We start from the raw sequence: 12,968 nt of genomic DNA, 5'->3' as shown, positions 1-12,968 counted from the left end.
TAATGGGCCAGATTCACCAGGACAACTCTAGCTGTTTTGTACTGCTCTTGAATTAATATTAAGAGCCACATCTGGAAAATGAAACAATATGTGAGAAGAAGTAAAAAGGCACAGAACTGTTTTTCATTTTCCGGTCTACTAGTTACTTATTTTCCTGATGTTTCTAGAGGAGTGGCCAGTGGAAATTATTAGATGGGGCAGAGAAACAAGCTCTTAATTTCAAAGGAAAGAAAATGTTAGTTTGGGTCTTATCCTGAAGCCCTCAAACCTGCAAAACTCCTTTTGAAAGTTTTAGCCTCATTACAGAAGAGGCCAGTATAAGAACTTAAATGTAGCATACGTTTTGTGGGGCCATCTGTACCAGAGTGAATTTTACCTGTGGAATCAGGGCCTTTGGGCTTTTCTGTAATAATAATCACCACCAAAAAATTCAGTGGCAACCAGTTCAGCGGCAACCAGTTGCATAAGTGTTACTTAACCCTGGAGAAATTACCAGTTAAGGAAAACTTTGTACAAACACTGTAATACCCATCTGTCACATTAATCACACTCACTGACAGCCTCTGCAAGTAGTCTCAAACTGGACAGGCAGGTAAGACAAGCAATTATCTTACCCTATATATATTTAAAATAATTTCAGTCTTGATCACAGTTGTGCTGTTAAAGCAGAACATGTCACGGTACATCTTGTAAGAAAGAAAAACAAGTGCCAAAAGTATGTGTGCAAATTAGCCAGTTCGCTTATATTTCACTCAGCCCATATATATAGGGTAAGATAATTGCTTGTCTTACTGCCTGTCCAGTTTGAGTCTAAGACAAGCAATTCTCTTACCGTGTGTGTGTGTGTGTGTGTGTGTGTGTGTATATATATATATATATATAGGTTGAATGACATATAAGGGAACTGGCATAGATAGATAGAATTACTTGTCTTACATGCCTGTGCAATTTAAGATAATTATCTTACCCTATAGATATAGATATATATATGTACACACTGAGTAAGAGAATTGCTTGTCTTACCTGCCTGTACAATTAAATATTTGTTATTTTTCTACATGTAAAACCCTCATTTACAATAGAAATGGTATCACATCTTTTATGTACTGTATATTGTAGCTGTACTATGTGATAGAGTTTCATGAATGAAGCTGCTGTAGGATTGAGCCCTCAATAGATGATTGATATTGCCTTAGAACATAAGACTGGCCATACTGGGTCAGACCAAAGGTCCATCTAGCCCAGTATCCTGTCTTCCGACAGTGGCCAATGCCAGGTGCCCCAGAAGGAATGAACAGAACAGGTAATCATCAAGTGATCCATCCCCTGTAGTCCATTCCCAGCTTCAGACAAACAGAGGCTAGGGACACCATCCCTGCCCATCATGGCTAATAGCCATTGATGGACCTATTCTCCATTAACTTATCTAGTTCTTTTTTGAACTCTATTATAGTCTTGGCCTTCACGCCATCCTCTGGCAAGGAGTTCCACAGGTTGACTGTGCATTCTGTGAAGAAATACTTCCTTTTGTTTTAAAACTTTTAATTTCATTTGGTTACCCCTAGTTCTTGTGTTATGAGAAGTAGTAAACAACACTTCCTTATCTACTTTCTCTACATCAGTCATGATTTTATAGACCTCAATCATATCTCCCCTTAGCCATATCTTTTCCAAGCTGAAGAGTCCCAGTCTTATTAATCTTTCCTCATACGGAAGCAGTTCCATATCCCTAATAATTTTTGTTGCCTTTTTCTGAACCTTTTCCAATTCCAATATATCTTTTTTGATATGGGGCAACCACATCTTCATGCAGTATTCAAGATATGGGCATACCATGGATTTATATAGAAGCAATATGATACTTTCTGTCTTAATATCTATCCTTCTCTTAATGATTCCCAACATTCTGTTAGCTTTTTTGACTGTCACTGCATATTGAGTGGGTGTTTTCAGAGAACTATCCACAATGACTCCAAGATCTCTTTCTTGAGTGGTAACAGCTAATTTAGACCCCATCATTTTATACCTATAGTTGGGATTATGTTTTCTAATGTGCATTACTTTGCATTTATCAACACTGAATTTCATGTGCCATTTTGTTGCCCAGTCACCCAGTTTTGTGAGATCCTTTTGTAGCTCTTTGCAATCTGCTTGGGGCTTAACTATCTTGAGTAGTTTTATATCGTCTGCAAATTTTGCACCTCACTGTTTTCTCCTTTTTCCAGATCATTTATGAATATGTTGAATAGGACTGGTCCCAGTATAGACCCCTGGGGGACACCACTATTTACCTCTCTCCATTCTGAAAACTGGCCATTTATACCTACCCTTTGTTTTTTATCTTTTAACCAGTTACCAATCCATGAGACGACCTTCCCTCTTATCCCATGACAGCTTACTTTGTTTAAGGTAGGCTTCCTGCTTCTGATGTACTTAAAAAAAATTGCTATTACTTTTTGAGTCTTTGGCTAGTTGTTCTTCAAATTCTTTTTTGGCCTTCACTAGGATTTAACTTACATTTTTTTAAAGGATGCCTTTTTGTCTCTCACTGCTTCTTTTACTTTGTTGTTTAGCCACGGTGGCATTTTTTTGTTTGTTCTCTTACTATGTTTTTAAATTTGGTGTATACATTTAGAAATATCAGATGTCTATTGCTTTGAAATTGACAATGTTATCTTAAACTGTATTGATCAAATACCAGTGCATTATTTCAGAAAATGAAATCAAATGTCAAACATGGTCTTTTCCTCCCTGTGCATATGTAAAACTAATAATGGCCCCAGGTTAAGCAAACTGGGTGAAATCCTTGCTCCAATGAATTCAATTAGAGTTTTTCAATTGTTGGCCTCATTTAAATCATTTTCACTCATTACTTCAATGAAACTACTTATGTACTTAAAGTTAGGAATGTAAATCAATGTCAAGTTCATTAAGGGTGAAGAAGTGTTAAAATTTCTTTCAGGCATCTTTTTTTGTTGATAGTACCAAGCTTTGAACAAAAATAATTTAAAATCACTCTATAAAAACTCTAGATTATGCTATCAACTAAGGTACACCTAAATGCCTATGCTAACAATAAACCACTTATTTCTTAATGAAATCCAATACAAAGTTATTACTATTGATACATAAATAAAATTAAACCTATACATTTATAAGGCTGTGGTTTTGTATCTAGGGACTCTGGTGACATATTATTTGGGCTTGACTCTTCCAGTTTGCAGTACATGGCTCTTGATGGTCTGGATTCAGGAAACAACAGAATCATGCGCTTAAGTGCATTCTTTATTCGGGAGGTTTTTCTGAATTGGGGCCTGTGAAATTACATGCAGTTGGGGGTCATTAAGTTTTACTTTTGTGTATGTATGGTACAGCACACCTGAATTACTTAATAATTTGAGGATTTTCTTCTAGGCATTAGTAATATCTTGAGCTAAATCCCCCTTCCCAGAGAAGTGTTCCCAAAACAGACTATGGAAAATCTTTCCCCACTAAAATAAATCTAAACAACAATCATGAATCTAACCAGGTGTATGCTAAACTTCACTTATTCACTCACACAGGCTTTCAGTCACTCTTCCTTCTCCTGTATTTTCACACACAAAACTACTACATACTTCACACGAGGAGTGTGATTTTTGTTTAATTCACAATAAGAGTGTGATCCTCCTCTGATGTAAACTGGCATAGCTCCATAAAAAGTTAATACAGCTACTCTGATTTACACAAATTGGGGATCTGACTAAAATGTCTTGGAATTTGCTGTTTGACAGATATACATTACAGAATATGAATAGCTCTAGGAAAATATTGTCAGCCAGGTTCTCAACTATTGTAAATTGTCTTCAGTGGAGCTGCCCTGGTTTACAACAGCTGAGGATCTGACCTTTAATATTTTGGTCAATCTCACATAAAAAAAACACATTATTTTTAATAAATGCAGAAAAAACACATGAAAAGACCTTTTCTTGGACTTTTTATAAGGCCATAGAAGGAAATTTGAAAAACATATAACCTCAGCACATACAAACTTTTTAAAAAAGTTTTAAAAAATTTTTAAATGCTACCAGGCAGGAAAATTATGAAGAAAATCATTTTTGAAAATCATTTGCAACATAAAAACACAGCTAAAATAAAAATATTCAGATGTTTCTAACCACAGAAATCATTCTAATCACAGTCATCATAAGCCCTGATAGTAATGGTTTGCTGCCAGGAGTAACATTTTATCGACAAAAGTTAATAGACTAAACATTACTTCGCAAACACCTTTTTTAACCAGCTAAGGTCTATTTCCCCAAACCAACAGACTGAAGGTGCACCAGAAACTGTTATATAATACTGAAATGTAATCCAGTAATTTCATGCTCTGCATCTGTAAATCTTCCAGTTCTTTGTGCTAAATTCATTTAGACTTTTTAAAATCAAAATTATTGGGTAACTAATGTAAACTGGAATTTCCTGAGCCATTATTTTCAGTTCCCCAGTTACTAAAAGCCAACACTAGTTTTATTGGTTAATTATAAGTGGCAGGTCACTTACAGAACAGCAAATGTTTTACAAGCCAGTTATGGGTGAGGTACAATAAATACAATGTATTCATTTGTAGTCCTTAACCCATCAAAAGTGTTGGTACTTTCTTGCAAAGAATGGCACATGATTTTAAAATCACACATGCTTACATTACAATAACAAAATTTATGAGTAGTTCTCTTGTCAAGGCGAGTTTATTTACTGCCATATATCTTCCACCATGACACAGTAAGATACAAGTGTAAATACAAAATATAAAGGAGACAAAACAACACAAAGTATTGACCCATACAGACTGTAAGTAGAAACTTGGATTTTACCAGATATTTATATTTGTATTCAGCATAGATTACAATTTTGCTGAATTTTCACATAGGAGGCCAGATTATTCTGTCATTTACACCAGAGCAATCTCATTGAGGCCACTGGAGTTACACTGTTACAACAAGGGATAATTTGGCCCATTAATGATAAAAATGGATTTCACCTCATTTTGTAGGTACATTGGAGAGAGAGAGGCCCAAATCCTGCTCAGTTTACTCAAACGGATTTCAACAGGATTTTTCATATAAGTAAGGCAAACAGGTTTGGACTCACAGAGATTGCTAAGCAAACTGACTAAATCAGAGATCTATATTTAACGTTATGCTGCAGCTGTTTTTCATTTGCATCTCATTGGAATCAATCATGTGGTCATACCCAGTACATTTAGTAGCGTAGAGGCAAATTCCTCCTGGATGTACCTGAATGGTTTGAGACCAGCCAAGGAGTTAGTAGACTTGCTACCTTGGAGTGGGGGGGGGGGGGGGGAATTAATCTATATTTCTAGGGATCTGAAAAAAGCTCACTACTGGAGTATAGGCTCAGTCTCCAAAGGAAGGCAGCATAAATAATTTGGCCACTTAGGGTATGTCTTCACTGCTGAGTTATCCTAAACTAGCCTAGTCTGGGTGGAGTCTCACTACTACAAAGCCCTACCTTGGCCAGACCTGTGTGGCTGCATTCACAATGCTTCTGTACTAGCTCGTGTGCTAGGATGGATCTCTAGCAGGATATTTCATGATTCTTAGTCATGCATTAAACTGAGCCACTCTCTGAATTCTTTGCAGTGTATTGTGGGAGAATGTCTGTCCTTGCAGGATTTCTGTGTGGAAATGCTCCAGGGGGTACTCCACAACTTTACCAGAAGGCTGGTGTCAGCTTCTGGCCAACTGGCAGCACAGGAAAGAGATTTCTTGGAGGACATTTGTTCAAATGCTGTGGAAGTACAGAAGAAATGGAGCAGCCAAAACTTAGGGCTAAAACACAATGCAGAAGAAGGGAGGAGTTAGACAAGAAAATAAAGCCCAGGTGGAATTGTGGGATAGGACTGGAGGATCAACAGCACTGCAAGTAGGTGGGTTGCTAGCCCGGGCTGAAGTGAAACCTATGCTCATCTTATACCCACAGCCTTGTCTGCTAGCGGGGGTGCAATGCAGAGAATATTTTGTGTGGAGGGGCAACACACAATCTATAGCCAAGACTAATTCTGCAGTGAAGACATACCTGTGCTGTGCGGTGTAGAGGTGGAGGCTAGAACAATGACAATACTTAACACAGCTAATAAGTATGCTAACTTTAAACAGTTTGAAGCTTCTCCATCAGTACGATCATATTGTACAGGTAATAGAAGCAACAACAGAGATAGCTATGTTTCCTTCTAATTTAGATGTATTGGATCTCACTGTTCATGAAGGACTCTCCTTAACATCCAGTAACATTCATCAGCTTTTTCTTTTTTGAATTCCCATGCTTCTTCATGTTTGAATCTTGAATCACTACTATTTGTTCCAAAGTCAGTAACTCTTTTGCCTTGGCCCTAACTGGTCTCCAATATCATAAAAATGAAATAAATACCCCTAAAAATGAAGTACTTGTAGAGACTGTTTTTGTTTTGTTTTACACTTCCAGAAGAAATTTGCTCTTTCTGGCTGATGTTACATAGAGAAACAACAAAATAAATCTCCAGCATGGAAAGCATTTGCTTAGAATAGTGGTGTGCAAACTTTTCCAGTTGCTCCTGCACCCCCATACCATTCACGAAATTTGTCGCACCCTCCCTCCATTACTTGTAATCTGAAAAAATATATATATTTTTTTGCAAGTTGGTGGAAGGAATGAAAAATGTATATTTATTACTAAATTTATAAGACTAGGTAAAGGTTATTAGGAAGTAGTAAACACAAAGTATTACAAACTGCAAACATACACATAAACAGTTCACTTGATACTGACTCTCTGAGGTCTGGTCTACACTAGGGGGGTGGGGTCGATCTAAGTTACACAACTTCAGCTACGTGAATAACGTAGCTGAAGTCGATGTACTTGGATCGACTTACTGCAGTGTCTTCACTGTGTTGAGTCAACTGCTGCAACTTCCCCGTCGACTCTGCTTGTGCCTCTCGCCGAGCTGGAGTACAGGAGTCGACGAGAGAGCGCTCGGGGATTGATTTATCTCGTCTAGACTAGGCGTGATAAATCAACCCCCGCTGGATCGATCGCTGTCCGTCGATCCAGCGGGTAGTGAAGACATACCCCAAGAGTCTTTGCTTGGCACTTTCTATGGCATTATAATTTGTGCATTGCTGAGTAGATTGTGCATGCACCAGACTTGAAGGTCGCACTGGACGGTGGAGGGGAAACAGAGATGAGGCTATTCATTCCTTTGGTTTAGTGTTAGAGCATCTGATTCACTTGAGGGGTCCTGGGTTCTCAACTATTATAATATAAATTGCCGGTTTCGGTCTTTTAATATCAATTATTAATCATTAAATGAGTTTTAAAATTAATGAGAATCAAAATTCATTTTAAAGGCATCATAGGCCTACTGTAGTTATGAAACTTACCAAATTGTTGAAAAGAACCCAGCCTGCACTTTTATTTGTCTGTTTGTTTTTTAAAAGGTCAAAAGGCTCCCCCCTCCCCTAAATGCTTTGTACCAACTGAATATGTTATTCACGTAGCTGAAGTTGCAGATCTTAGTTCGAACTGGGGGGTTAGTGTGGACCAGCCCTAAGTGAGGCTCTATTTGGGGAGTTTTCTACAGATCATCCTAGCATGGGGGCAGGATTTATGGCCGTCCAAAGCTGCAGATTTCTCAGCACTTGAGAGATTTCACTGTGGGTCTTAGACATGTGCATAGAAGCCCAGTTCCACCCTTCTGAAAGCTCACTTGTGATAGACTAACAAACAAAGTAAGGTCAAAACTTTAAAAATAAAATGCAAATCAATGTCATCAAACCTATATTAAATTGGTCCTTGACAGTTAACACACAAATTATCATAATTTGGCAGATGGCATATTTATAAAACAAGAAAGAAAAACCGAGAAATCTGTCTTTCCAGTTTTCTCTGAGCTGACATGCAATTTCTAATGGCATGTTTTCTCCCTTTCAGATCTGTCTCAACCAGATTTCCCCTCACACATATGCCCTACACCATCTTTTTCTAAGTACATACTTACTATATTGTACCAAATCGATTAAAAATACATGTTCCAAACAAAAAAACAAAGTATTAATGTAGATGAGAAAAATAAATGTGCCAGATCTGCAGCTGTTCAAATTGTCACAGCTCCCTCAATGACTTCAAAGGAACTGTGCTGATTTCCACCAACTGAGGATCTGGCCAAAAGCATTTAAGTATAAAAAGGGAAAATATAATAACCATGTTACATAATCTCTACATTACATCACAAATCTTTAGGACACTGTTGTGGTGGGAAGATGGAAGTATAAGCTCTGGTGTATTAAAATGATTTTCACTTCCACAATTGCAATTTGAATATGACTTAATAAAGTGCTTCCACACAACTTTGCAAAGCAAGGAGACCGCATATTCTTACCTGAATTTTTATTGGTTTTGTTTTGCCTACTCTTTACTTGCTCAGTCCATAATGTAGGGTAACGAGAAGCTATATCTAAAAAAATCAAGCATGACAAAATTTACGTTATTATAATTTAATAAACTAAAACAATCTGTAGCAAACAAACATTAAGTGGTCAATGAACAAGATAAGGCTGACAACATATTATGGTACATGTCTAACAAAGAAAAGGGCACATTGCAACACTTTAGAACAGCTACATTCATGCATATAGCAGCAGTGAAAAAATATGGTACAAACTGGCACCTATGTTTTAATATCTTCAAACCAGATTCTGCCATCCTTATGCACAATGAGTAATAACTGACTTTGAGTGTAGGCCCAGTACAGTAAAATAGGGCTGATGTGGCATGTAGGCATTGTGTTGGCCTTCTGCATAGGGCTGAATATCACCCAATGTGAGGAAGTGTGGCAGAATATGGACCTTACCCTGTTGTCAGAGGGGATGTATAGGGCATAACGAGAGCAGAATTTGGACTTTAACATTTGAATTTGGCCCTTTGCGCTTTACAATTAACAGCTCAAGTTTGAAATTGCAGCATCTTCACTCTGAAAAATGACTGTGAACATGGCATTCTGGGATTCCATAGTTATTGTGTCTCTGGGACGTCCCCATGAAATTTGCTCACTTTAAAAGTAAGATTGCTGTACTCTGGCTGTCCCACTTGGAAACAGGTATGGCAGCTTTCAGCCTCTTGGCAAATCACCAAAAGTGTGCTAAATCCTGTAATGTTTGGGGGCCCTTTCTCTAAGGTAGCAGTTATGCTACAGTATATGGTATATAATGTGTCATTCTGGCATGACTCTGTTACCATTCCTGAAGATGCTTACCTTCCTCATCACCTTGAGGCTGAGTCTCCAGCGCGGGAGCTGAGGCATCATCTGAATTCAGAATGGAAAAGATTTGCAAGGAGACTACAATTATGAGAGTAAACTAAATAAGTGTACATACATGGTTAATGCTAATGATATGCACATAGCCCCGGCCGGTTAACAAACAACATAAGTATTATATGACACATATAAACTACAGATTATAAATCTATGGCATTTAAGGTAACTGTTTATGTATATGAATGAACTGAGTGCAAGATTTTTGAGACGTCAGTGAGTCGTACACTGCCAGGGATTAAAAAAAAAAATACTATGCATTGAACATAATTAATTAAACAAATATTTTCAAGAGAAGAAATTGATATAGACATAGAAAAGGTAAGCCCTGTGAAAGCAAAAGCAATCTGGGCAAGTGAGTGGATGTAGTCCTTCTACCACCTAAAACAAAACCAGGGGTTCTTTTGGCCCAGCAAAATTCATTTTGATACGCCAACTCTTTTCACAAACAAGATCCTTAGTTTCAAGAAACAGATAATCATTTGCATTGTTCTCATCCTTCAGTCAGCCATCCCCATCCCCTACAACCAACCGCCACTGCAAGAGAAGAGGGAGTAAAATGCACCGGAAAGAATACAGTAAGGATAAGGATAAATCTTCAACTTATTCAAAAGCATTGCAAGAAATATATGTAACTAGAAAATCTCACTATAAAAAATAGTTCAAATGAGCAAGCTTTGGGAAACAGTAGTACATATTTTCAATCCAAAGACCAATTTTTAGCTATTTGAAGGGGTGAGCTGTTTATATGTTTTAATACGCTGAATGAGCCACAGTATGCAATATAACTTAATAGTCCGTATCAGCCAGTTGCTGACACTTCTTGTGAAGCAGAACTACCTCCAACATTATGGTGCCTCACCAGAAACAATATCCTCTGTGCAGGCATTTGGCTACAATTCCTAGAAGTCACCACTTCTGGGTCGCAATCTTGTTTCCAGATTGTTTACCCAATATTTTGCATAGAGGCTATAACAGAATATAGCTTTTTCATTTACCTATTTTTACTAGGATGATTTCAGGCAACAGTGAAAATGGACTATACCATCCACTTCCTTGCCATGGCAATTCAATAGCTGCCTCTTCCTGCTCCCTTGTCCCCACTACACAGGCTGGCGCTCTGTTGCCTTTACGTAGATCATGCAAGGGAGTGAGAAATAATCTGTCCCTTCTCAATACGAGGCCACAATTTACTCCTCAGGAACATAATACTGCTGAGAAGTACTAGATGGATAGCCATGCTATCCTAAAGTCCTCTCTCTGCAGAACAGGTAAAGCACAGCAGCAACAGTGGAAGTTTCCCAACCAATATACTTCAACCTAAACTTGTGGGGGACTTCCTCTTTAGATGAGCAAGTCATTCATTCTCCAAATCCATTTAATATTTGGCCACTATGTTGATATGGAGGACAAGAGTGCACATTACTGTCAGTTTCACCAGTGTTTTTTGTAATACTCTCTGGAAAGTGGACTGAAGCCACCAACTCATTTCAGGCAGGACACCAAACACACGTAATTACATATGATTTCAATACTTACTATCAGATTGTCAACCACTATCTGATTCAGAAAAATATCCAGGTTTTGGAGGGAAGGGGGGCGAATAATAAATAATACAAAAAAATTAATTTGATTTGATTATATTTTCTAATTGTATTCCACCATACACTTTCACTAGATAGGGCATTTGTTCTTGGAAGTGATATTGCCTAAATTCAGCTATATTACTGGACACCTTACAGACCAGCAGCCCAGTGAAAAATATTCTAGGGGCAGCATTGTTCCATTAATGAATATCTTTGTTCAAGCGGCATCTAACATTAGTCCAGGACAATATTTTTTTAAAGGAGCTAAGGTGCCAAAAAGGCCTTGTCCAAACATTGGCATAGGGTTGGGAAGAGAGAGAACTTGTTGCTGGTGATTAATGAATCAGGTCTTTGATTTAAGGCTATCCATATAATCTGTAAAAGATTAGCTCTCCACAGAACTGGGGGCAGTCAATAGGCACACCTGAGGCATACCTAACTTGAAGGGAATAATCCCATTGGGACACCAGTAATTTCCTGTTTTTGCTCTTTCACATCCACCTGCTTTTGAAAAAACATTTAGTGTTTGGAATGAAGATATGCAGAATTCATTCTTCAGAATAAGAACCAATATGGCATCATCACTATATAAATTCAGAGCAGTTCTAATTTAACTGGTTTACTAAATTCACAATATTTCATGCAGATCACACTGAATGTGTATGTTTAAACACAGCTCTGGTACTCAAATCTCACTTATTCAAAACATTGCCATGCCCCCGGCTAAAATCAGAGGAAGAGGATATGGCCTTGATTCAGATAACACTGGTCTACAATTTTTGAGACGTCGTCTGCTTCAGAGATAAAATGTGCTATTTATTATGTATTTTGATGTGCTGAATTCAAATATGACAATTAAAACAACTGATTGGCTACTGTTTCTCAGATATTTAAGTTTTTACATTTGATGTCTATGTATATTGTGTAGATAGTAGAGTTTTAATCATAAATTGTAAACCTAGGTCTTTTCATGTGTTTATGGTTGCTTTACATGGTAATATTTCACCTGTCCTGTTTATGTAAAAATCAGCAAAAGGGTTATATAGATAAAATTTATTATGAAACAAAAAGGCAAAAAACTATTATGTACATAGTTTAGTCCTATTCAGTGTCTACTCGGCGCTTCTTGGCTTGTCTCTTGTATTCATTAAATGGAGCATCTCTTGTCACTGTCCAGCAATAGTCTGCAAGCATTGATGGGCTCCATTTGCCCTGATAGCGTTTCTCCATTGTTGCAATGTCCTGGTGAAATCGCTTGCCGTGCTCGTCGCTCACTGCTCCACAGTTCGGTGGAAAAAAATCTAGATGAGAGTGCAAAAAATGTATCTTTAGTGACATGTTGCAACCAAGGCTTTTGTATGCCTTGAGGAGGTTTTCCACCAACAACCTGTAGTTCTCTGCCTTGTTGTTTCCGAGAAAATTTATTGCCACTAACTGCAAGGCTTTCCACGCTGTCTTTTCCTTGCCACGCAGTGCATGGTCAAATGCATCATCTTGAAAAAGTTCACGAATCTAAGGACCAACAAAGACACCTTCCTTTATCTTAGCTTCACTTAACCTTGGAAATTTTCCATGGAGGTACTTGAAAGCTGCTTGTGTTTTGTCAATGGCCTTGACAAAGTTCTTCATCAGACCCAGCTTGATGTGTAAGGGTGGTAACAAAATCTTCCTTGATTCAACAAGTGGTGGATGCTGAACACTTTTCCTCCCAGGCTCCAATGACTGTCGGAGTTGCCAATCTTTCTTGATGTAGTGTGAATCTCTTGCACGACTATCCCATTCGCAGAGAAAACAGCAGTACTTTGTGTATCCAGTCTGCAGACCAAGCAAGAGAGCAACAACCTTCAAATCGCCACAAAGCTGCCACTGATGTTGGTCATAGTTTATGCAGCTCAAAAGTTGTTTCATGTTGTCATAGGTTTCCTTCATATGGACTGCATGACCAACTGGAATTGATGGCAAAACATTGCCATTATGCAGTAAAACAGCTTTAAGACTCGTCTTCGATGAATCAATGAACAGTCTCCACTCAT

General features: G+C 37.9%; 1 protein-coding gene across 3 annotated transcripts in view; it reads right to left on the bottom strand.

Moving 5' to 3' along the window:
* SMOC2 (SPARC related modular calcium binding 2) overlaps positions 1-12,968 on the bottom strand; it is a 172,093-nt gene that overhangs the window by 72,551 nt on the left and 86,574 nt on the right. For all 3 annotated transcript variants that reach the window (XM_065590457.1, XM_065590459.1, XM_065590460.1), the window contains exons 6-7: positions 9,290-9,340; positions 8,417-8,491 (exon numbers count right to left, since the gene is read on the bottom strand). In XM_065590457.1, coding sequence (XP_065446529.1) covers positions 8,417-8,491; positions 9,290-9,340 — 126 coding nt within the window. The remainder of the gene's footprint in view (positions 1-8,416; positions 8,492-9,289; positions 9,341-12,968) is intronic.

This window comes from Chrysemys picta, chromosome 3, assembly GCF_011386835.1.
Source record: "Chrysemys picta bellii isolate R12L10 chromosome 3, ASM1138683v2, whole genome shotgun sequence".
Lineage (NCBI taxonomy): Eukaryota > Metazoa > Chordata > Testudines > Emydidae > Chrysemys > Chrysemys picta.
This window is presented reverse-complemented; position numbering and strand designations above follow the sequence as displayed.